Source organism: Cloeon dipterum, chromosome 3, assembly GCF_949628265.1.
Source record: "Cloeon dipterum chromosome 3, ieCloDipt1.1, whole genome shotgun sequence".
Lineage (NCBI taxonomy): Eukaryota > Metazoa > Arthropoda > Insecta > Ephemeroptera > Baetidae > Cloeon > Cloeon dipterum.
Window position 1 is genome coordinate 34,614,708 of NC_088788.1, and position 23,300 is coordinate 34,638,007.

General features: G+C 41.5%; 5 protein-coding genes across 8 annotated transcripts; 2 read left to right on the forward strand and 3 right to left on the reverse strand.

The window, feature by feature from the left end:
* Positions 1-25: 25 nt before the first annotated feature.
* Positions 26-9,306, reverse strand: SamDC (S-adenosylmethionine decarboxylase). Of its 2 annotated transcripts, XM_065481810.1 has the most exons (7): positions 9,098-9,306; positions 4,508-4,594; positions 2,217-2,446; positions 1,748-2,037; positions 1,644-1,664; positions 1,303-1,458; positions 26-956 (listed from the first exon to the last, which is right to left on the reverse strand). In XM_065481810.1, exons 1-7 carry the CDS (start codon positions 9,226-9,228, stop codon positions 819-821), a joined length of 1,053 nt encoding a protein of 350 aa, XP_065337882.1. In that variant the 5' UTR covers positions 9,229-9,306; the 3' UTR covers positions 26-818. The 2 variants fall into 2 exon arrangements, with proteins under 2 accessions (XP_065337882.1, XP_065337883.1); XM_065481811.1 differs by lacking the exon at positions 1,644-1,664 and having other exon boundaries at positions 9,098-9,305.
* A 1,901-nt stretch (positions 9,307-11,207) lies between these two features.
* LOC135938254 (dynein regulatory complex subunit 3-like) lies at positions 11,208-13,562 on the forward strand. Its single transcript, XM_065481820.1, has 9 exons — positions 11,208-11,612; positions 11,671-11,954; positions 12,009-12,178; positions 12,236-12,442; positions 12,500-12,640; positions 12,700-12,904; positions 12,965-13,174; positions 13,222-13,361; positions 13,413-13,562. The coding sequence occupies exons 1-9, from the start codon at positions 11,486-11,488 to the stop codon at positions 13,531-13,533; spliced, it is 1,605 nt and encodes a 534-aa protein (XP_065337892.1). The 5' UTR covers positions 11,208-11,485; the 3' UTR covers positions 13,534-13,562.
* A 10-nt stretch (positions 13,563-13,572) lies between these two features.
* On the reverse strand, positions 13,573-16,574 carry LOC135938256 (enoyl-CoA delta isomerase 1, mitochondrial-like). Of its 2 annotated transcripts, XM_065481822.1 has the most exons (7): positions 16,438-16,574; positions 15,932-16,049; positions 14,825-14,946; positions 14,648-14,775; positions 14,446-14,592; positions 13,876-14,173; positions 13,573-13,821 (listed from the first exon to the last, which is right to left on the reverse strand). In XM_065481822.1, the coding sequence occupies exons 1-7, from the start codon at positions 16,496-16,498 to the stop codon at positions 13,652-13,654; spliced, it is 1,044 nt and encodes a 347-aa protein (XP_065337894.1). In that variant the 5' UTR covers positions 16,499-16,574; the 3' UTR covers positions 13,573-13,651. The 2 variants fall into 2 exon arrangements, with proteins under 2 accessions (XP_065337894.1, XP_065337895.1); XM_065481823.1 differs by lacking the exon at positions 16,438-16,574 and having other exon boundaries at positions 15,862-16,011.
* On the forward strand, positions 16,555-18,437 carry TSG101 (tumor susceptibility gene 101). Its single transcript, XM_065481821.1, has 3 exons — positions 16,555-16,851; positions 17,026-17,703; positions 17,981-18,437. Exons 1-3 carry the CDS (start codon positions 16,555-16,557, stop codon positions 18,242-18,244), a joined length of 1,239 nt encoding a protein of 412 aa, XP_065337893.1. The 3' UTR covers positions 18,245-18,437.
* Tmf (TATA element modulatory factor) lies at positions 18,422-23,283 on the reverse strand. 2 transcript variants are annotated; one of them, XM_065481818.1, is made up of 13 exons: positions 23,051-23,283; positions 22,776-22,991; positions 22,460-22,721; positions 22,043-22,283; positions 21,850-21,879; positions 21,566-21,795; positions 21,131-21,514; positions 20,928-21,075; positions 20,665-20,858; positions 20,050-20,262; positions 19,450-19,995; positions 19,192-19,396; positions 18,422-19,135 (listed from the first exon to the last, which is right to left on the reverse strand). In XM_065481818.1, exons 1-13 carry the CDS (start codon positions 23,163-23,165, stop codon positions 18,653-18,655), a joined length of 3,267 nt encoding a protein of 1,088 aa, XP_065337890.1. In that variant the 5' UTR covers positions 23,166-23,283; the 3' UTR covers positions 18,422-18,652. The 2 variants fall into 2 exon arrangements, with proteins under 2 accessions (XP_065337890.1, XP_065337891.1); XM_065481819.1 differs by lacking the exon at positions 21,850-21,879.
* Between the last annotated feature and the right edge of the window lie 17 nt (positions 23,284-23,300).

Sequence of the window (23,300 nt, forward strand, 5' to 3'; positions counted from 1 at the left end):
ATTAAATAATAAAACACGTTCATAATTCTTTTGGATGATTAAATTGTTTATTTGCCCATCTACGACTACATAGAATTAACAGACGAGGGGAAGGTAAATGAAAGGCATCCTCCCACTCAACTCTTGTGAAACCCACTGGTGCAACCAAACATGTCACAATCAAATTAAATTTAAATGCAATAAATTTACGAGACAAAGAAATATTGCGTATTTTTACCGGTCAGACTGTGCAATTAATGCAATATTCTGCCGTGATACACCATAACCATTGCAATAAACAGGTAAAATAGTTACACATACATAACGTATAGATACCAAATGGAACGAACACAGGTTGGCTTTCAAGTGAAAGCACCATTAAAATGTAAACAATCGATAAATCGGCCGCGAGTTGCGAGCCGCGCTTTTGGTTTGAGGGCTTCGGATCGTGTGTTTGTTTTTGTAAGTGTGTATGCGCGTTTGCAGGATCCGGCCCGAGACATGCTGGCTGAGCTCAGCCAGCGTCTGACAGACCAAAAACGAAAAGGATGAGACCAGTACTGATGTCACCCGAGTTGTGGTGGCCGACCGGAAGCAGTTGGCCATCATTGCTGATGTATGTGTCATTCAAATGGCTGCGGAGGCGGCGATCATGAAATTTTGTTGCGCCACCAAGAAAATAGAAGGCTCGGACTGGGGTCGGGGGCTGAACAGAACGAGGTGTCGAAAGAATTGAGGGCAAGGCTAAGAAGGAATGGGCAGCAAACATATGGGGAGGGCCCCGAGAGGCCGCACAGTATCAAGATCGACACTGGCGGACAATGGGCCTCCGCAGACCCTCAGCTCGGGAATTTGCTGTACAGAGCGTAGGTCAGATCGTAGCTTTTGAAGCGGCAGTAGTGAACGTCATGCCGCAGCCAATCCCCGAACGACGCTTCCTTCTCCAGCTCCCGAGGCGCCTTCGCTGCCACAGATGTCTGCAAAAATATGTTTTGTTTCGTTAGTAATTATCGTTGGAAATGCTGGGGGGGGGGGGAAATCAGGAAACAAGAATTCTTGCTGGAATTCCGGCAGGACAAATAAATATATTTGAAGAACAGCACAAGATAGAAATTTTTCGGCACCTAATTTTTTAGCCTAAAAAGTGTTTACGTCTACAATTTTTCTCAAAAAATGTATTTTAAAATCATAACTATTTAAAATTGATAAGACTGTATTGTTATATGGATTTAATTAATAAAAAAGCAGGAATATAGCTGAGAGAAAAGAAAAGAACAGGACAAGAAAATCCAATTTTTGAACAGGAATCTCTAAAACACGCACCTTGTTGGCAAACACGGCGAGGACAAACTTTCCAGGTCGGAAGGTCTTCACCACGCGCATGATCACTTCCTTGTAGGATTCCAGCGGCACGTTGCTCTCAAAGCTGACGTAGGAGAACTCGGGTTCAGGTGTGATGTGGATCGTCATGTAGCAACCCTGTAGGAGGAAAGTTAAATTTAGCAACATAGTTTATAAATAAGTGACAATTTCAAGACAATGGGCATCACCAGATACTGCGAAATTCGCTCTCTTTTATTGTCCATATCATAGATATGAGTATAGAAACAAAAGTTAAGTTTTACGGGTGTTGTCGTGCCTCAAAAAGATATTTTAATACTCACAGAGGCCAGCTTTGGCCCTTCCTAATTTAGATAAACAGAAAAGAGCGTGATCAAAAAACAACTATTGCTAAACGTTAAATATTATAGGCGGATTTTATACCCACCTCGGTTTTAGATATTCCGTTCATGGAATAGCCACACGGTTCAAACAAGTAGTCGTCAATGATCATGTCCGGGAGGAGCTTGTCGATGCCAGATCGAAGAGTGGCTTCAGCTGCAGAGGAGCACTCCTCGCGAGTGAAAATGCTCATGATTTTCGGGTCGAGGTCAGTCATCATAATTTCCAGGGTCTGGTCCGGTTCGGTAGTTCCACGGCGAGGTCCACGCAGAGGGTGCAGGGTGTACAGGTACCAACAGTCTCTGTTCACCGATCCCAAGCAGTAAGCGGCTCCATCTTCAAAAGAAAAGGTTGCAGATTAGAGAGAGCGTTTCATTGATGAATTCAACAGAAAAGCATGATAAAGAAGATCTCTTTGTCTTGGTTTAGCAAATTTTCGATTACAACCAATGTGCAAAGAAAAAGCTTTATCGTACCTTAGATAAATTAAACCAGTTTCTCAATCCTCTAAGTACCTTTGAAGAAGGAGTCCAAAACGGCGACTTCCTGTTCGAAATTGCAGTGCGGCGATTGCTGGAGTTCTGGGCGTTTGTAGTTCTTGCGAGAGTAGTAGACGTCTTCGACAGCGTCAAAACCGGCGTACTTGGTGACCAGCAGCAACAGCGGCTCCAGACATTGCAGGGGGGTCGTCGTGCCACAAGTTTTCAGGATGAAGCGGCGCTGCGACACGAACATGCTGCTCTCACTGCAAATTGACGCAAAATATTTATAATTTCGTTTTCCAGCAGCATTTAAAATGAAAAGTTCCAGTTATTCGACATGCTCGGCTGGTTAGCACCGCAGGTTAAAATTAAAACTGATGCTCATCAAAGGCCGAGTGCTTAATTAACTAAGATACACACTGCCAAAATGCGGAATCGCACGATTAATCTCGCGTCGCCGGCCAAGTTTGATCCGCGGGGGCTGCAAACCGCAAAACTGGACCATTTCCCTTTCGCGTGGGATGCGGGTCAAGGCCAGCATTTGGCAAATCGGCGGGAATTCAGGCAGGGGGTCGTGCGGGGTGCCGGCTGCTCTGCAGTCTGCAGTGAGGGGAGTGGCGCCACCGCAGTGCCCAGGATCAATTCTCTGCTCTGGCAACTCAACTGTGTGTGTACGCGGGCCAAGGTGCAATCGATACTCGAGGGTGGGCTGTAAATCGTGCGGGCGGGCGAGGCGAGACACTCATTTCCCAGCGGCTCGGGAAAAATGTTTGCACAAATAATTCAAATGCGCGTGTTCCACCCCTCAAGGTTGCGCAGATTCGAAAACTTTTTACACGCCATTTCGATTCTTGGGCGTGGAAAATGATGCGACATCAGGAAAAACATGCAAACAAGTGCGAAAATAAATTAAAGAGGATACAGGGGACCAAGATTTCACGGATTGCAGAAACCCCGCATTTTATTAAAAACCATTTATTATTAGTCAATTTACACCTGTCCTATTTTTTGAGGACTAGACACAGATAATATTAAATTAGTGCAATTTTTCTTCCATTCCAATTTTGAAAATCATTTTAATTGACTGTGAAACTTAAAATAATGTTAAAATACGATTGAGGAAATTAGATGCAGAAAAACTGCATTTTATCAAGCGACATGACATAATATTGAAGTACTTTTGACACTTAAACCGCGTCGAGGGCACTAGGTTTTTCTTGATTAAGCTTAACTATCACTGATTATCATCTTTTAAATTACTTTGGAGCTATCAAATTGGCCCAGCAGAGGTTAAAAGCCCTTGACTCGTTCTCATTCAACGTCTGACGCTTCTCAAAATGTAAAATAAAAATTTCGAACCGTTTGTGCAGTGTGTTGTAATGGCCGCCGAGATCGAAAATGCCATGCGACATGATAATTAGACCTGCAGTGAGAGTGCCGAGATCAATAACATCCACACTATTATTATCCCGAGTCAAGATCGAATTTAGAGTCGGCACGAAAGTGAGAGGAAGACGAAAGCGACAACAAAAGCGGCGTTTCGCCAGGAATAGTGGCGCGATGGCACGGGCGAATCATCGATTTTGCATCGTGGACTCGAGCCAAAGCTTAAGTCTTGCCCACGCACCAGGCGAATACAACGAGAATGAAACACGGGGGGATTTAATTACTCCGGATGAACAATGTAACAAAAGGTGTGACGATTTGTTCCTCTCATCGCTTACACAATACTAAAATATAATTATACCAGTGGGCTTACCCTGAATGGCTTTCGGGCACCAAAACTGAGTTTGGGGCTGTGTAACACGCCTCTGAAATTTTAAATTAAGGTGAAGGGCGGCTCAAAAAAACACAATCAGTTAAAGAGTGTGCAATTCATTCGCTTAACAAGGCCGTGGATATTTGGATTAGTCAAGAGACCAGAGACACGGACCGTGAAATGTGGAGCAAACTTGTACCGCGCGATTGCTCTGCTAAAAGAGGTGCAGACCCAAGGATCGTTCAACCCCCAGCACGTGTGAGTGTATAGAGTGAAGCAAATCACCAAAAGGCAGAAGTCATCATGCTGAAAAGACGGAAATGCTGCATTTTGAGTGTCAGCACGGAGACGGAGAGGAGTGGACTTGGCATGGGACAAGAATCCGTCACACGAGCAAAGCAGCAGCAGCTTAATTTTAGCAAGCGCACGCCGACTCATTAAAATTTGCCCGGCCATGTGCCTTTTTCTTTGCGATGGCCGGGCCAGCTCGAGTTGCCCTTGTTGCAAACGAAGAGTAGTAACAGCACAGACATGTGTCGCATTTGTGTACGCTCTAAAAACAAACCTGAGCACGTAGGAGTCCAGCTGGTCGTTCTGCACGGAGCTGATGATTTCGCAACGCACGATTTTCAGCAAGCTCACCAACTGGTGCCTGAGATCAAAAGAAGAAATAGATTAAGATTAGTAAAGTTGTCAATTTCAAGATTAATAATTATATCATAAATTATTTAAAAATTCAGTAACAAACCATTTTATTTTAACACAATGATATATGTTTAATTTTCTTGCGACCTCGCAAAGCTTTATTTAAACGATTAAAAGGTATGCATGTCTCCCTACTGTAAAGCCACGGTTTATTTCACAATTTAATGGATTTTACCTCAAAATTCGGAAACTGTTGGACAGATCACGACGAGAGAGGGATTAAAATCAAGCAAAAAATTATAATAATTTGAGAAAATCTGGAAATTAACTATTCCTCAGTCCCGAATTCATTGCTTGACGTTTTTAGTTCTTCTCTATGGCAATAATACCGATTGACCCTGTAATAGCAAGTAATATCGTTGCCATCACTACGGTAGATCAAAATCTAAGAAGCTTGTGACGCGTAAAACCAAAGCACAATATAGCCTTGGCGACTCAGCTTCGAGCATTGCCAAGTTCCGATTATATAACCCCCAGTAGTGTAAACTGTGGAAGCCATATATTTGCACCGCAAACATAACGGTAGAAATGCAAGTAGGTTGCATAGAACAAATAGAGAAAAGCGCATAAGCTCTCTTATTTCCGACGCTTTCGAAACTCCAGTCACACGCTACACCGACGAGAGAGGCATTTTTTGTGTAACCGTTGAAAAATTTATATTTTAATGAATCAATATTCTTTTCTGCAAGCGAAGGATTAAATTATGAAAAATGTTGGCTAGATGTTGGCGACATTATGTTGCACATAGAGTTATAATAAGAATGGTGATAGCGTTTTTTTTTTGTTGTGCGGTTACAACAGCTGAAGCGTCACGAGCAACGTCAACAAGCGCAACGTGTCGATATTTGCCAGTTTAAGCTTCTTATCAAATCACGCTATCAAGCAAAATTAATTATCTTTGAATCTGACTATTACTAAAGTCGTCATTCACCAATTTAATTGAAAACTATTTTTCATTCCACTTGCAATGTGGCCAATGTGCAATCACGTGTTCCGAGTGTGCGTGTGCAATTGTAACAACGCCCTGCACTTGTTAAAAAGAAAGAGAAACGCAGTCGTGTAGTGCAAGTTTATGCTGAGAGCGAATTGAAATGCAAAACGGCCAGTGCTCGGCTCAATTATTGCAGTACGAGAGAGCAGCCAGACGCTCCTATCACTTGGATCTTGGATTGAATCGAGCAGAGCGCACCAACCGCAATTCTTGGAATCGAACGTCATGCTAGGGATTTTTTTTATAATTGAATAAAGGCGAAAAAAGGTTATCTAATTTGTTGGATTATATCATTGCGTTGTTTTTTAAATTATTTATATTATTGAATTAGAAGGGATGTTTCTACATTATTTTATGATGTTATTTTGTTGAATGTGACTCGATTCAGGCACTTTTCGAGACTTAAAGCGGTGAAATTAGCAAGAGTGTTTCAATTATTTCCAAAGGAATTCAGCCATTCCAGTAAATACTACGAAAATCAGATTTTCCCTATAAATGTTAATAGTTACTTAGGTCGTTTTGCCTAACAGGATGCAAATTGTGTTTTTTCCAAGTACGTGGCGTAGGGAAACTCCAAAAACATCGCAAGAGTGGTGAAGAAGCTTCTAAAAAATATATTATGCTACAATTCAGAATTATAACGAACGAAACTGTCGGGATTACAGCACTAGAATTGTTAGAGTAATATTTTTTAGTTTTTGAACCTCTGCTCATTGTCAGCACATTCCGTGGGCAATGAGCTTACCGGGGTTTTAATAACACAGCTTGGGCCCAATGTGGCCATCTTTTCGCCTCCCCGCACCGGAATCTTGTCTATAAAAGCCGCTAGAAAGGTGCGAAAACCAGCTAGTGGCGCCGTTGAGCTACCTGAGCATTTCGAGTCACCAAATGAACCACCTTTTGCCATCTCTGTATTGAAAAAAGCCTTAATAAAACGATAGGTACCGAAATACCGTATTTTCTTCCCCAGAAAACATTCGAAAAAAAAATGACGGACTAAAAGATATTATCATCATTGCAGAGTTATTTTTGGCGCTTCGATTGTGAGCCGTGCGTGGTGTAGGGGTATACGGCGAAGGTGTGGGGTTGGTTCGGTCAAGTACCGGGCCGGCTGGGCTTGGGCTGGTTCCATGCGATGCACGCGGTATTGATTCGCACCACCAGGACAGGGCGAATAGAGGGCAAGAAGAGCGACAGGCGCGATCTTGCATTTACGTCGGCTTGCTCTCGCTTGCCGCGTTTCAATTTTTGGTTTATTCGAGTTGAAATACGATTACGTAATTAATTTCTGAAGAACTTTCCGTCTCCTCTACAAGATTATGTAAGGGTGGCGTAACGAAATGTGATTGCAGCGTGATTGGATATCTGAATCTGATGATAAACCTAAAATGCTGACTGTAGATTTGGATAAGATTTCCTGATCTGTTCTGTTACGGTGCTAATTGATGACGTTTTCACGATAAGATCAATGGCATTCACACGTGCGCGATGAAACTTTCTCGTTACTTAACCACAAACAATTTTTTTAACGTTTTGACTATTTGCCAATCGTTTTCCCGGAATGGAACGTCTAGTAATCCAGTATATTTTTCCTACTCTCACATTCATGCATCGGTGGCCGCTCTCAAGATGGCAATTAGTGTACCAGAAAACGCCTAAAGGCGGACTTTTACCGTTTCGCCTGTAGCAATTATCAGAGCAGGCATTGAGATTGTCCATTTCGCCACTTCAGCAACGGACGACCTCTAGTGGAGAGCGTTTTCTCAGCACCTTGTTCAACAATAGAGAAGAAAAGCGCACTTCTTGGTGCTTTTGTGCAGCAGTTGGCATAATGTGAAAGGTCGGCAGCACCTGGCAAACCGACAGCCTAGCAGAAATGCAATTTGCAATGGCGCCATTGTGATATTGTTAACACACTACTTACAAGACTACAATAATATTTTCTTGCCAGAGTTGTTGTTTTCACAACACACCTGGCCTCAAGCTGAATGTTTTCGTGAATGAGGGTAAAGCAAAGCAACGTGTTGTTATTGAAAATAATGAAATTCCTCGCCGATTGCGGGAATGTCTGTTGAGTAGAAGTGGGTCGTGGGTCGAATCAGCTCAGAATTCCACGCTTTATTAAAATAAAACTAGATATTACTGGCAGCCACATGTCTGTCGCGTGTCATTGGACTACAAGACAACGGAAAAATTTTAATCGAGGCTCTTGAAGCAAAGAGGCCAGAGGCCAAAGTGGCTCTTCTCCGAGTTGGACTCTTAGAATCAAGGTCAAGTTGAATTAGAGCTTTACAGGCCAACAATTAAGAACATTTTGCGTTGTTGACTATAGCAATTTGTGAAATATAGCAATAGTTTATCTCTAAATCTCTAAAATGTGTAAAAATATGAAATCAGGACTAAGGAACTTAAATTTCAGATTTAAAGATAAATTAAATGATTTTCTTGCTACATTTCAATCCCTCTCGTCACAAATTATGAGGAAAGTTCCCTAAATTGTGAAATAAATCGTGGTTTTAGAATAGGGAGCTTGATAATAATGTTAACTTGTGAACCGAACCTCTAAAAAATTTTAACGATAACTTGGGTAATTTATAGCTTTTTCCAAAAATATTATGTAAGCTTTTTACCCATCAACTGACAAAAAATGTTTTCCACACGTTGAAGAATGCTGACTAAACTGTTAGTTGCACACATAATTAATTGCTTCTAACTCTGCTAACTCTGAAGTAATACCACTGGAGACTTTCCTGATTATAAAACAAAAAATTCTAGATAGCGGACAGTTAATTTATGAATCACGTCTCAGCTACACGTCATTTCATTAAATTTCCACAGGAAACGTTGCATTCACATTCTTTTTAAGGCCACAACCGCATTATAAATATTTTCCCATTAAACCATCACGGCAGCAGACACAAAAACTCCTGAGTGAGCACCCTGATTTGGTCATGCGGAAAAAACGTCTGCGACCGTAGCGAGAGCAGGTTCTGTGGCAAAAAAAAGTACCTTGCTCTGCACGCGCATGAAAAAGGAGACCCAGCAGAAGCAGGCTGGCTGGTTAGCAACCAAACTCTAGAGCAGGCGGTCGCTCTCCATCAATTTCATGACGTCACAGGAGAGTCTGCGATTCGAAGGAATGGGCATCGCGAGCGGTATTTAACTCCGAATAATTATCATACGATACGTGGCAGTCTCACCCTGACTGCCAAGGCGAGGAATAAAAAAGAACACGCGGGGTGAAAGTCGCCAATTCTATTTCAAGTCTGCGCGAAAGCCGGCTGCTAGCCTTGGCCGAACATATTTGTGCCGCGGTGTGCGGTCAGGGCCGAAACGTGGTCGAGCCGGAAGAGAGCCAAAAGGCAGGCTGCGTGGCTGCAGACAGACCTTTCTGGAAGGTTGCTTTGGGGGGTCACGCCGGCCGGCTCGCCGGAGAAAAAAATTTTGCAATTTACGAACCTGGGAATTTTGCGCAAGTTGCAGTTGTCGATTCGGCCGTCTTCCCGTGTGAACCACACCTCGAGCAGCTTCTCGACACCCTCGAAGAACTGGGGTTCCTCGCCGGCCAGTATCACCTCGTGTTCAGCCATCCTCTCGAGTCAAGACTTCGGAGCGAAATGATCTGCTTTCGTGCTTTGCACTGCACTTGTGTAGACACGAACAAGCAAGCAGCAAGCAGCTCGGGTATACCCGGCCAGCGATTGAGGGGAAGCCGGTGTCGCATGCACGGGGTGAGGGGAGCCGGTGTCGATCGTCAACTTTTTCAGCGCGAATAAAATCAATCCTTTTGTCACGAAAACTTGTCTTTAATTTCCCAATGGCAAAAGAAAATGAAAAACATCATGCATAAACTGTTAGGAATTGAGACACATGTTTTTAGAGAAGCTTTGGTCTTTATTTGTTTTTGTAAAATATAGGAAAAATAATATTAATTCGATTCATTCTGATAAAATATAAATATATGCAATTATGCGTGCTATTTTGGTCGTAACCATAGCAACGCATCGGCCTTGAAAGGAGCAGGCAGCACAAACAGGTACAAAATTTCTATCAATTTCCATAATTTTTTTACTCCCCGTGAAATCATTGTAATAACAGCATTTTATAAAGAAGATAAAGGAATAGAAAATTCAATAAGTTACAAGTGTAGGGCTGTGAGTTTCTCGTAATATTCTTGAATATTTTAAGATTGTTACTATCCGTATGTCCGGACAACATGATTTTAGACGGGTTTTCGAAACTTTCCAATTAACGCGTAGCAATACGTATTTGTCGAAATATTCGTCTTTTTTAAGAAGTGTCTACCAAATTCATAACATTAAAACAACACTCAAATATTAGTTTTTAAATTTTCCCTCTATACTAAAAAAAATAAGATGTTAACAGAAGAATGTAATGCTATTTCAGAAAAGATTAAACATTTTTTCAAAAAATGATGAAGGGAGTAAAATCTGGAATACCAGTAGCAAGCTGAACTGCAATGATAAATTATCCTGGGCGACTTTGACAGTTTAAAAGAAATTCCAGAAATTCATTTTTCTTAGTATTACATGAAAGGACCACCGCGAAAAAGGCGGTCACCCACTGCATGACCTCAAAAGATGCGCTTCCCTTAAGGAGATTATTTATTTTGTATGACCGCAGAATATACAATAATACAATTCCCAAGGGAACACCATTAGCAGAATATCAGAGGCAACTGACAGAATAAACCAGAAAAGACCGATTCGACATGCACGTGCGTTTGCTTTTAGAAAATAATAGATTAAATAATAATAATATTGACAGGACGCTGGAATGCGGTAGAGTGTGTAGGCGACATTCATTATAGTGTGTGAGCCAAGGAATGAATCTCAACGCACGACTCAACGCAAGGTTATTTTATTCCCACCAAAACCAATTTCGAGAATTTGTTCATTTTTTATGTGGCATATGATTCCAGCAGAATTGACTTCTTGGGTTCAGGGTAAAAGGTCTCAGCCGCGAGATTTAAGGCTGCGGCTGCCGGGACCGGCTTAGCTGATTTTTTTGCCCGGCGACTAGCGTGGCTGAGAAGATTTTAAACGGGAAGTTTGATAGTACTTAACGGCCTGAATAGCCACAAGACTTTTTTTTACTTTTTGTCCCTTTTTCACCGACGGCTGGCGTGGCCCAATTACGACTGATTCGGGTGCAGTGTCCTATTCTCTTTTGCGCGTCCACAAACCATTCTTGCTTAACATTGCTTAACTTTTGGGTAATGTGGGAAATAAATTACTCTTTGTTATCTTTAACACTATTATGAATGTCCTACTCTCTACCGCATTTACAGCATCCTGTCAAAAAAGGTCGTGCACCCAACGTGGTCATAAATCTAAATTTGAGTTTGTATTATTTTCTAAGAAAACACAGTGCATGTCGAATCGGCGTGCCTGATTGTGTTCCATGAGGGAACTTCGCATTATTGTGTTAGCCTGGTCGTACATAACAAACAGTCTACTTAAAGGAACGCAGTGAATGACCTTTTTTTATCACGGTCCATTCATTTATATACTGAGGAGAAATTTCTTTGAGCTGTCAAAGACGTGTATTTTATCCTTGGGGTCGCCCAGGATGATTTTTATCATTGCACAAAGTATTGGGTTTCGTTTAATATTGGTTGTCCAAATTTTACTCCCTTAATCATTGCGAAAAAATATTTTATACTTGCTGAAAAATAGCATGAGTACATTACAAGAGGCATATTTTTATAGAACCGTTTAGTTTGATCAAACAATTATTTCCAATTTAGTTATAAATTCATTTCCCTTTTTGAAACATCTAAAAAAACTGTTGTGTTTTCACGTACACTCGTCAAAGGGGGTGAAAATGAGTACCGTCCGAGTGATAGAAGAGCAAGTACCTTGTGTCATTGACCAGTTATTAATTGAGAAACAGGCAACTCAGAAGAATGTCAATGCAAGAAGTTTACAGGCACTAGATCTCCATTCCTCAAGTGAGTGCGTTGTTTTATTTTCGTTTCAAATTTTCAAATTAAAAAATTCCTTCCCCAGAAATTTTTATCATAGAAAACTTGTGGCAGTTGGAGAGTTTGACCGTGCTGAAATTAAACGACAATTGTATAGAGAAAATCGAAAATCTGGACGCCCTGGTGAATTTGCACGATCTGAACTTGTCGTTCAACAAAATCTCCAAAATTGATAATCTGCATATGCTGGTGAAATTAGAGCGATTAATGCTTCATTCAAACAGAATTGGAGTGTTGGAAAATATGGACAAATTGCAAAATTTGCAACTTCTTACAGTTAGCAAAAATTGCATCGAAAGCATAGAAAATGTGAGCCGCAGATAAATATAGTTGATATGATTGATATATAAATATTGTGGACAGATTATTTACCTAAGAAAACTCAAAAACCTGAGAGTGCTGTCACTTGACGGAAATCCAATATGCAGCGAGGAAAACTTCATGGAACATATTTTGGTGTTTCTGCCAAACTTAAGATATTACGAATATAATTTGATTTTGAAAAGGGATATCCAAAAGTCTCCAAAAATCAAGTAACTTAATTTGTGCTAATTATTCACTGTAATTGTAAATGTGCATATCTACTCAAGGCAAATTTTAGCAAAGGTTGAGGAAGAGGAGGCGGAACTAGAAGAAAAGTTGAAACTTGAGAAAGAAAATTTATCCAAAAAGCGAGTTTTGGAAAAGGCATTTGTAGACACTATTGAGCCAAACACACTTCTGGAGCCTTTGGAAAGTGCTGGCTGGAAAATTATACTGAAAATAGGAGCTGCTGCACTAATCACATTACAAAATGAGTTAAAAATAAAATAAAAAACCTTGTATAAATAAACGATAAATTTTGTGACACGTAGGCATAAAGAGCAGGTTCAGAAAGTGTGTGAGGAGCTGCAAAATATTGCAGAGTTGCAAATGGGAAAACGCGAGGAAGAAATTCAGCATTTCATCACCTGCGCTGATAGCGCTCGATTGAAAAATCAGCAAGAAGGTCGAAGGTAAAGCGAGGCTAATTAAAATAACATTTGCTTTCGTAGTACCCTTTTTAATCTTTTAGGATAGTAGAAGAATATTTGCAACCAAAAGAGGAGAGTTGTGAACATTTGCGAAGATTGCTCGCTTTGGCTGAGCGGAAAAAGATGGCTGAAGAATCTCCAGAAATGGATCAAGTGAGAAATTTAGCTAATCAACTAATAACTGACAGCGAAGAGCTAAAAGCAGAACTGCTGACGATGGAAATTGAGCTTCAAGAGCAAATCTCGGTAAATAACTGTTTTACTAGTTACAAAACATGAGGTTGCTAAATATTATTATTTTTAAAGGCTGCAATCGATGAGTTTAGCTCAAACATGGAAGACCTAATTTCAGCTTTTCGTCACGAGGCCAAACAAAAGCTGCTTCAACTTCGCGAGCTGGAACAGCATTTTCACCAAAGTCTGATAGAGCCTTGCAGTGCCAGAGCAGCAAATATGTACTTGTTGAAGTGGAAGGACACGCACAACTGCCCAGTGGCATCCAATGATTTAATCGAAGTAACTATGCCCTATTTTCAATGCTTAGAAGAAATTATTTTTGTTAGCTGGCTAAAGACCCAACGCTCTTGATGGAAAAACTGATAGAAAATCATGAGGTTCGACTTCAAATAATCTGGAGAGAAGAGATAAAATTAGGGAACTGCTGCCAGACGTGGCTTGAAAAATTGATTGAGGAAAAGAGAAAGTAGTCTTTATATTTAAGAATAAATCCATTATCTTAAAATCTTACGTTCAGGTCAGAATTCAAACGCGGCAGAGAACGAGCCATGGAAATAGTGCAGTTTGTTGATTTGCAACAGCAAGAAATGATGGATTTGCAACCAGGCTCTTCACTTCCATCTTTGGGACTTTTGTAAATAAATTTGGGGCAAAAGTTGTGCAATAAAATACATAAATCCATAAAAAATTATAAATATTCTATTTTGAATATAATTTACAACAAAAACAAGATACACCTTTTAACACCAGGTGAGATTACTTTGCTTGCTTAGCCTTCAGTCCTTCCAAATACTTTTCCAGGCTCTTCTGCACAATGGGCTGGCCAACAAAGCTGATGAAGATGTTTAAATCCAATTCTTTGTTTTCCTGCATCCATTCAAGAGCACTGTGGCGCAAGTTCAATTTAGTCAGCTTGCGAGCGATTGCTGGAAAACAACATTCTTTCAATAACGTTCTAAAAAATTTAAGTTGCGACTTACGGTGGATTTTGGCGAATTGGGAAAGGAATTTTTCCGATTTAGCAATGGCATCAGCCTTGTCGGAGGCGACTTCGTCAATCAGTCCAATTTTCAAAGCCTCGTCAGTGGAGAACATGCGGCCACTTGTCAAGGCAAGTTCAGCCTCGCGGTAGGGAATGGCTCCCAACATCGAAGACATGAACCACTTGGGGGCGACGATGCCCAGTTTGGTCTCGTTCAACCCAATGCTATAATTCGGGCACATTATTCTGTACTCGCAGCACAGGGAGAGCAGACATCCACCTGCAGGGCTGTGTCCCTATTAAAACACAGAACTAAATATTCTTGCAAGAAAACTTAATAGTTTTTGGTGAAATTATCTAACCAAGGAGTTTAGACAAGATTTCACCTGGGAAATTTTTTGTGTTTGATGGAGTTTATGAAGCTTATTATGGGAAAGACTTTTTCGAGAAATTAATTTTAAAAATCTCAACAAAATTGACAAATAAAAAATGTCCACCTTTGTATATCGATCGCACAAATTCAATGTTTTCTCCAAAAACTAAAACGACAAATTCCAATAAAAATTACATTAATAGCAGCCACGGTGGGAAACGAGGAGCCATAGAGAGCCAACCAAACATCCTGCAAGGTGGTCCAGAATGCCTTGACCCGGTCAGGTTTCGGCTTGTACATTTCCATAATGTCAAGGCCGGCAGAAAACACAGTAGGCGAGCTCTGTTGGGACATAAGATGTGATTAAAGCAAAAGCAAAGAAGTTTTCTGCGCATACAGATGTCAGAATCATGCCTCTGCACTTCCTGTCATCCTCTAAAGCTTCAAAGGCCTTCAGCAAACCCTGCAGCAGTTCGAGGTTCAGACTGTTTACCGGCGGACGATTCATGGTGACGGTGGCAATTCCTTTAAAACTCAGTTAGATTTTTAATTGGAGGGATTGATAAAATCAAACCTGTTTTTTCGTTCATGGTGAGCTCCACCAACTTCGAGTCCGCGGACATGGCGCGCATTGCTGTTGGCATCAGCGCCTTCGCGAGGCTGGGTCTTAACTGACGAGTGATGTTCATCATTTTTCTGAAATTAAAATCAATTCATAAATAATGAATTTAAAATAGCAGCAAATAGTGAGGAAGCGTATTTAAGGTTTCATGATTAAGAGAGGACTTTCATAAATTATTAAAAATGATGAAAATACTTTTAAAATAACAGACAGCATTGGCATTAATTTGTCATGCAAATTTTCTCACCAATACTTAGGATTTTTACTAATTATTTATTAATCAAGCCTTTTTATGCTTTTTGTTGTTAAAAAAACTGTGATAATTATGCGAGATATGATACAAATCTAAAATAGAATCGAGAGTAATATAATGACTCGATATTATTTTTTCAGCTGCGTCTTCACCTTTAAACTGAAGCCTTACGTATTATCTAATAATTATCTTTCTCACAAGAGAAACAAATCACATTGTATAATTGAATTTGATTTGAGAACACCTATTTAATATTTTAGTCATTGGAAAGGCTTGTTAAAGGGCCTAAATTAAAATAAAAATAAATTAAATTAAAAGCAGACATAATATTAAAAATCCTTCATCTCGCATTAAAATTTCGCTTGGAAAAAATGTGTTATAGTTTGACATCCTTTATTGAAGCAGGGTATCTAACTATTTTAAAGTTTAAGTTTCACCCACATTAGTTTCACCTTCTGGGCTAGGCTAATAACCAATACCAAGATAAACCCTCATCTATATAATGATTCTGATTCAATAAATATTGCCCTGCTGTTTAATGACTTAAAAGTAACCACTTCTCATTACCTCTTAAATTCGGTGGAAAAATCTTAATGAAACCGAATGAAACCTTTGTGGTCATATCTACATAATACATAACTTCTCACTGAGTGAGAATCATCGCCATACAAAACGCAATACATAATTGAGAAATAAATGACTTCAATGAGGACAGCTAAAATGACGTGCGACTTACCTTAAAGCTTGATTGGTGAGGAATGAAGGAATTCAAAGTTCAAAAATTCTCATGCAGATTATGTACTCACGCGTAGCTTACAGAGTCCAAAAAGTTAACCTTTATCCTATAGATTGGAAGGAGGAGGAGGAGGCGTAACACGAGCCCAGCTGTGTCAATCACAAACATCATGATAGGCAACTTGACACCTAAAATAGATTAGAAAAATTATCTCAATAAAAATATCGTGTGTAAAGAGTTTGGTTACATTATTTTTAGCTAAGATAATCAAAACAACATTATCTCATAGCCAATTTGCATAATATTATCCAATAACCAGTGCGAAACACGGAAAACATGGAAAACAAGGTACGTCAAGACAGTACATGTTAATATAAAGTTGGCACAACTGAGTTGTTAATGTATGTACTGTGGAGCCCTAATCAGGAAAAGGTGTCATTTGATGTTAATAGATTGAATTGAGCCTCACTGTGGACACATTCAGGTAAAGTCGTGAATATTGTTGTTCTTATTTTCCGCACCGTGCAACGAATTATTTCATACCAAAGAGAATGTTCGCCTCTGCGTATTACTGACCGTCATTTCCGTTCCTCCAATTTCGCAGATTGCTTGACAAGTCTGTTTGGCGCAGGGGCATGAGTCAGCTTCGGCTACGGTTCGCTTGAATTTCAGTCCATCCCTCGATACCAAGCCATGGGTGAAGTTGCGAAAATAAAAAAGTTCCTGGTTGAAGCCAGGTACCACCAGCAGGATGCCTCCAGCATCGACATGATCAATTTGATGAAGCAATATAAAGGACTGGTGTCTAACCTCGAGCCTTACGTCTTCAACGACGGCTCCTGCCGCAAGTTGATCAACCTTGGAGGAACCATTCCTGTCCGCTACAAAGGCAACACGTACAACATACCTGTTAAGATCTGGCTAATGGACACGCACCCTTTCAACTCGCCAATATGCTATGTCACACCCACGGCGGATATGTGCATCAAAGTATGTTGAATACATTATGTTATACAAAAGTAAATTTAATAACACCTATTTCATGGCATGAGGTCATCAATCGTATTTTTAATATTAAACTGATAAGGGATTTTCGCTAAAGTTTCACAAAATGGTGCTAGGGTCGTAAAATATTTTATTATCTAAATGTTTATTATTTTACAGGTTTCTAAGTTTGTCGACCACAATGGAAAAGTTTACCTGCCTTACCTCCACGAATGGGACGCCTCAAAATCTAATTTGCTTGGCTTGGTGCAAGTGATGATTGTCGTTTTTGGGGAGCAGCCGCCGGTTTACACAAAGGCAAAGGCTCCGTACCCAACTCAGCAGCCGATGGCAGGGTCAAACCCGCCATACCCTGTCTTTTCGTCGAACAACCCTCTGCCGTATCCGTCAATGCCTCAGCCAGCGATGCCTCAAGCGAGTGGCTATCCTTGCGGGCCAACCCCTTACCCGCCAGTCTCCTCCGACACGGGCTACCCCCCTGCCTATCCCTCCTCTGCAAACTCTGGGTACCCGCCACCTTATCCACCCATGCAGTCGCAGCCCTCGCCGATGACGAGCTCACCATCTGGCTACCCGCCGTCCACCAGTAGCGGCACCATCACTGAGGAACACATCAGGGCCTCGCTGCTCTCAGCCGTCGAGGACAAACTGAGACGGCGGCTCCGAGAGCAGTTTTCGCAGGGCACCGCCGAACTGGAGACGCTGAGGCGCACCAACATGGAGCTCATTCAGGGCAAGAGCAAGCTGGAGGGGCTTGTCGGTCGCTTGGAGAAAGACTGCTCTGAGCTGGAAAAGGCGATTTCGGTTCTTGAGGAAAAGGAGGCTGAAATGGACAAGGTAGGATTGAGTGACAATGTTTTTAAAACTTGCTTCCAATCTCTCTGACACTAAATTCATTAAATTCGAATTATTAACAAAAGATTCGCAGTCAAAACCTTTTTTGTTTTTAAAAATATATTGATTTTGAAGCCTTGCAGTTAATTTTTAAATTATTGATAATATTTTTATTATTTAGCCTAACCAAAATAATTTTAAATAAATCTACGGCAATCTCTAAGTTACAATATAGTTTTCCCCTTCTAATGAAGAGCTAAAAATTGTTAATCTCCAACAGGGTTTGGGAAAACTATCGGCTGAAGAGCCACTGGACATTGACGAAGCGGTCACAACCACCGCGCCGCTTTACAGACAGCTACTGAACGCGTTCGCAGAAGAATCTGCCATTGAAGATGTCATTTATTATCTGGGCGAAGCTCTGCGAAGAGGACGCATCGACTTGGAATCATTTCTCAAACAAGTGCGAGCTTTGTCTCGAAAGCAATTCATGCTTCGCGCGTTGATGAATCGGTGCCGACAAAAGGCTGGACTTGCTGGTTAATTTACTGGGTTATTGCTATCAGCTTTTTATCAATTTAATTTAACGATTATGTATTTAAAAAGTCAAGCATCCGCTATACAAAAACCTATCATTGATTATGGTTCTCATATTAGGATATACTGTACATATATTTTGTAAGCAAAAATAAACCTAGATGCCATTACGAAAACGCCAATGTTCTCTTTGAGTTAAATTATTGTGCATTTTATTTTTAAAAACAAGTAGGAGCAAACATCATCTGGAACACAAATACAACATAACAGTTTGAATGTCAAATATCTCTTAAAAACTTAATAGTTCTGGCCAATTGAATTAAAGTACACAATACGTAAAACTGTCTCAAGATAACTTCATCACAAGCCAAATCAGTCAAGCACTCCTTATTAGCATCAATCGACTAGCTCAATCTCAGGAAGGAGTGTTTGCCTGGTTGCTGACCAGCGCTTCGATCTGAATTTTGAACATGTCTTTCACATCAATCAAGTCCATTCGCAGCTCCTGGTTGACCTCTATTTGCTCGCCATACATCTGCAACAGGGCGTCGTACTTCCTTTCCAACTCGACAAATCTCTCCAGCTCGGAGGATTGCGTCTCTGCCTTGGCGGTCAGGTCGGCCACCTGCTTGGAGAGATCGGTCCTCTCCGCCTCCAGTCGACGGGTCCGCAAACGCATCTGCGCTATTTCTCCTTCCCTCCACTTCAGCTGCGATTGGAGGTTTTCAAGCAGGGCAGACGAAGGGCCTGCGTGGTCACTCATGAGGCTAACTGATGGAACGCCGTTGAGGATGTCGTCCTGCATCCAGCTCGCACTCATCACGCTTTCAGTCAGAGAAGGTGCCGGCGACGACCGTGGAGGAGTGCTGGAAGTCATTGCTTGCGAACCTATCGTCACCTGAAATTTGATTTTTTTTTTTTATTTTAATTACAGAGGTTGTCAAATATGCTCACAGTAAGAGGAGTCTGTTCCATAAGTTGAGTTCGAGCTATTTCAGCTTGTTTCAACTTGAATTCTAGGGCCGTCGTATGCCGTTTCTCAGCTTCTGTTGCAGCCTGCTGAATTGATAACTGGTCTTTCAAGGATGAAACTTCAGCCCTAAGACTTCGAACGTCTTCTGCAGTGGTCCTCTCCAAATTTGACAGGCAATCAGACAATCTAAACCATATTTTTAAGCATTGTGTATATTTTCTTGGTTTTAAATTACCCACCTTTCATTCTCCTTCAGCAGAACCTTATTTTGACTCTGCAGCTCTCTATTAGTGGCGCTCAAAGTAGTAATTTCAGCTTGCAAAGCACCGATTTGAGCGGAAAGTCCAGTCTTGAGCTCCCGACTCACTCGTTCCTGCTCCGTGACAGCTGCTAACTTAGCCTGCAACTCTGCAATTTTGTCGCACAGCTGGCGCTCTGTTCTTTCAGCCAGTTGCTGTTGAGAGGATGCACTGGACTGCAGTGCTTCCAGCTGTCTCAAAAGAGGCTTTGTCGAGTCGGACGTGCACTGCGCCAATTCCTCCGCCCTAGTTTCGGCCAACTGCAACTTTTTCAAGAGTCCGGTGTATTCTTTCCTTAGCTGTTCTTCCCTTTGCGAGCCTGATGCCGAGTTTGCGATGAATTCCCTGCGCAGTTCTTCAAGCTCTCTTTGGTGCGTGATCTGCAGCTTGTTGATCTCTCGCTGCTTTTCCTCCAGCTGGTGAGATAAGATCTGCCGCTGGGCAAGCTCCGAGCTCAGCTGTGATGAACGTAACTCAGTCATTTCTCTGCGGATAATAGACAATCAGACGGCTGTCAATGCAAATGAGCACAAGACTGACTTATTAGTCGATTCCAGTGTAGTTTGCAGCCTATCTTTTTCCTCTTTGGAATCGTTCAACTGGATCTGCAGTGCGCTCAGCTCCCGGTCCTGCCGTTTCACTTGAGCTGTGAGCCGATTGACAGCTTCGATTTGGCTTCGTTCAACCTCCTCTTTCGCGGAAAGGGATTTTTTCAATCTTTCCGCCTCTTGATTAAGATCAGACAAATGTTGCCTGAAAAAATAAATTAATACACTTTACAAAATGCATTTTAATGTAGCAGATGAAAACTGTGAGTTGAGACTAACTAATTATTTAAATGATTTAACAAAAGCTAGTCCCATTAAAAAGGCAAAAAATGTAGCAGGAAAAAATGTCACACGTTCTCGTACTGCAGAGAATTATGAATCCGCAATCGTTGAAAACATTTCTGAAAAGAGAAACAAGCAACGAAATTGCCAACTCCGCAACTCGTATCTTCCTGCGATAGAAATTCCTTCAAATTAAGCCAAAAATTCCCAGCTATTTTTAAGTACTGAAAAATATCTCATAACAGCACGAACAAATTCTAGAGGGAAAAATAGAAATTAAATTCACATATGGATTTTTTCATTTTTTTTTTAACTCAAAACTTACTTGTTAGTTTTAGCAGCAGCCTCCAGATCCTTTTCCTTGGCCCTCAGCTTCTTGACCAAGGTGGACAACTGCAGCTGCTGCTTGGAAAGCTTTTCACCCTCCTCTCTCAGCTCCTTAATCTCCTCGTCCTTCTCGCTAACAATCGCCTGAAGCTCTGACGCGGCCACTTTTGACGAGGCTTCCTGCTTCACGCTCTGTAACAGGAACATGGTGCTCAGCTCCAGAATGCCAGCGCGACTCTCGCTCCACAGCATGCTACTTACGTCTAACTGCTTTTTCACCGCCTCTTTATCTCTTATAGCCTGCTGGAAACGCCGCTCCAGCGCGGACAGGCGCTGCGTAAACTCCTCTGTTATTTGACCAACGTCTTGCGTGTTTGCAGCTTGATTTTGTAAGCCCATCTCCAGTTGTCTTGAATGACGAAAGTCAGTATTTTCTTTTAACAAATGAAGCTAAATTATCTTACCTGTGCAATTCTACGTTGTTCTCTTGCAGCTCTACATTTATTTTACCCAGCTCGAAAAGCTTAGTTTCCCGCGCGTCTAGAATGGTTTGCAGTTCGTTTATTCTCTTCAGCATCTCCTCACTTGGCGCTTTAGGGTCGATTCCTGGGTATCTGTGGGAAGTACGGTCCGAGTTGGTGGAGTCAGGCGATCCGCTGCTGGGCAGTTCGCCCCTAACAGCAGTAACTAAAGGATGAAGCTTGGTAGGACTCTGTCTGGAATGTGTGCTACTGCCGTCCCCATTGGGACTTGATATAATCTCAATGTCGGATGAAGTTGTTGTCTCAAGCTCATCGCCCGACGTTTGTCCACTCAGCTGGCCACACTCAATTTTTATGGGCTCAGACCTACACAATTAGTTGTTTACAGCCCCGTTTGTTTTGACAATACAAACTTACGTCAGAGACGACACTGGAGAGTGCTGATCTCTTCCTGCAGTTTGCGAACTTTTCTCAGATGAGTTAGAACTGGCCTGTTCTTCCATCGCTTCTGCAAGCATCGTTCTCATGTGAACGCTGGCCGTGAGATCAGGCACTCTAGGTTCCATCACAGTCGTGGTCGTTGTGCTTGAGGCTGAGGTGGAGCTGTCGTCAGCCAAGCTCGCCTCTGACTCTTCCTCATTTATCACCTTTAAAACCAGACAAATTTAATTTCTACTGGCTATCGGATTAAGAAAACTTACAAGCTCTGAATTCTTGAACTCAGGAATGAACTTAAAATTTAAAATAAATTAACACAAACAAAAGGAAAATATAAAAATTAAAAAAGTTTTAAAGGTCTCAGCCACGAGATTTAAGGAAGGCTGGACATTTTCATCAGCGGCTGGCGTGGCTGGCTGAGAACTCTAATATTTTTAACTCATAATTTAAATTTACCTCTACACTTTCGGGGGTTAAGATGTCGCTCACTGGGCTCTGCAGGGAGGACTGCGGACGCGGCTGGAGTGGAAACAAACCAATCGGTCGTATTGGCGCTGCTATTGGCGAGCAAGGGGATTCCGCTTCACTCCATCCAATGACCTCTACGGAACTGGGAGAAGTGAGCTCGCTGATGTCGCTACTGCTTCCTCCAGCAATCACACCAACAGACTCTGGAGAACTTTGCTCAACGTGTTGGCTGCAATTAAATTTTACAAATTAGACTTGTGTTGCAGTGAACAATGCTTGTTTGAATATATACCTGAACAAATATTTAATGCTGAAAATATGTTTTGAAATCATAAAAAGGCAAAATAGTCCAATTATAATATGAATATACCTTTATCTTTGAATGAAAATAGATAAAATGCTCACCATGCTTCTGCGGTTTCAGGCGAGAGACTGCTCTCGCTGGTGGAGCCCAAAACCCCAACACTTTCGCTGCCACATCCATCGTCTGGACTTCCAGTACTTGAAGATATCACAGAAAGCCTGTTGGTGTTGGCAGCCACTCTTCTTCCCTGAATCGCTTGCCGAGTCACACTCAGAGTGGCTGGAGGCTTAATCGAATCTTTTGGTTTTTCTACAGCACCCGAAACTTTCTTGGGTTGTATAGAAACCGGCTCTGAGGCATCTTCTATTGAAACAAATTTTATTAGTTAATTTCCAGCACAGTAATTACGCTCATTACCCGCCGTTGTTGTCTTTGACGACTCTGCTTCAAAAAATGAGCCTGTAAATGATCCCCAAATATTACCGGTGTTGGCAGATGAAGGAGTCGGCTCTTCCTGGACGGCGGAGTCCACTGTACTCTTGGTGGAATGCACGGCAGTAGTCCCACTGGTTGGACTTTTGATGCCCCAACTCGAGAAAAAGCCATCAGTTTCATCTTCTGTCGACGTAGTGGCTGCAATTAACGCAAGCAGGTTTTGACTGTGTAAAAATTAAAAATTATTAGATAGATACGTTTTGAGGGAACTTCATCATCTTTGATATCCAGCGCTTTGTCGATCGTTCTTTGGGCCTCTTTCAATGCATTTTTCGCCAAACTGGCGATGCCAGTAGTGTCGAACCAACTCATTTCGCCTCGTCCATTCTTCCTACGACTAATCACGGAGAGATAATATTCACAATTTGCGAAATTGTCTTAAACAGTGTTTGGAGTGGTTTCCAGCAATAAGTACACATATAAACATTGACAAAGTGTCACGCAGCA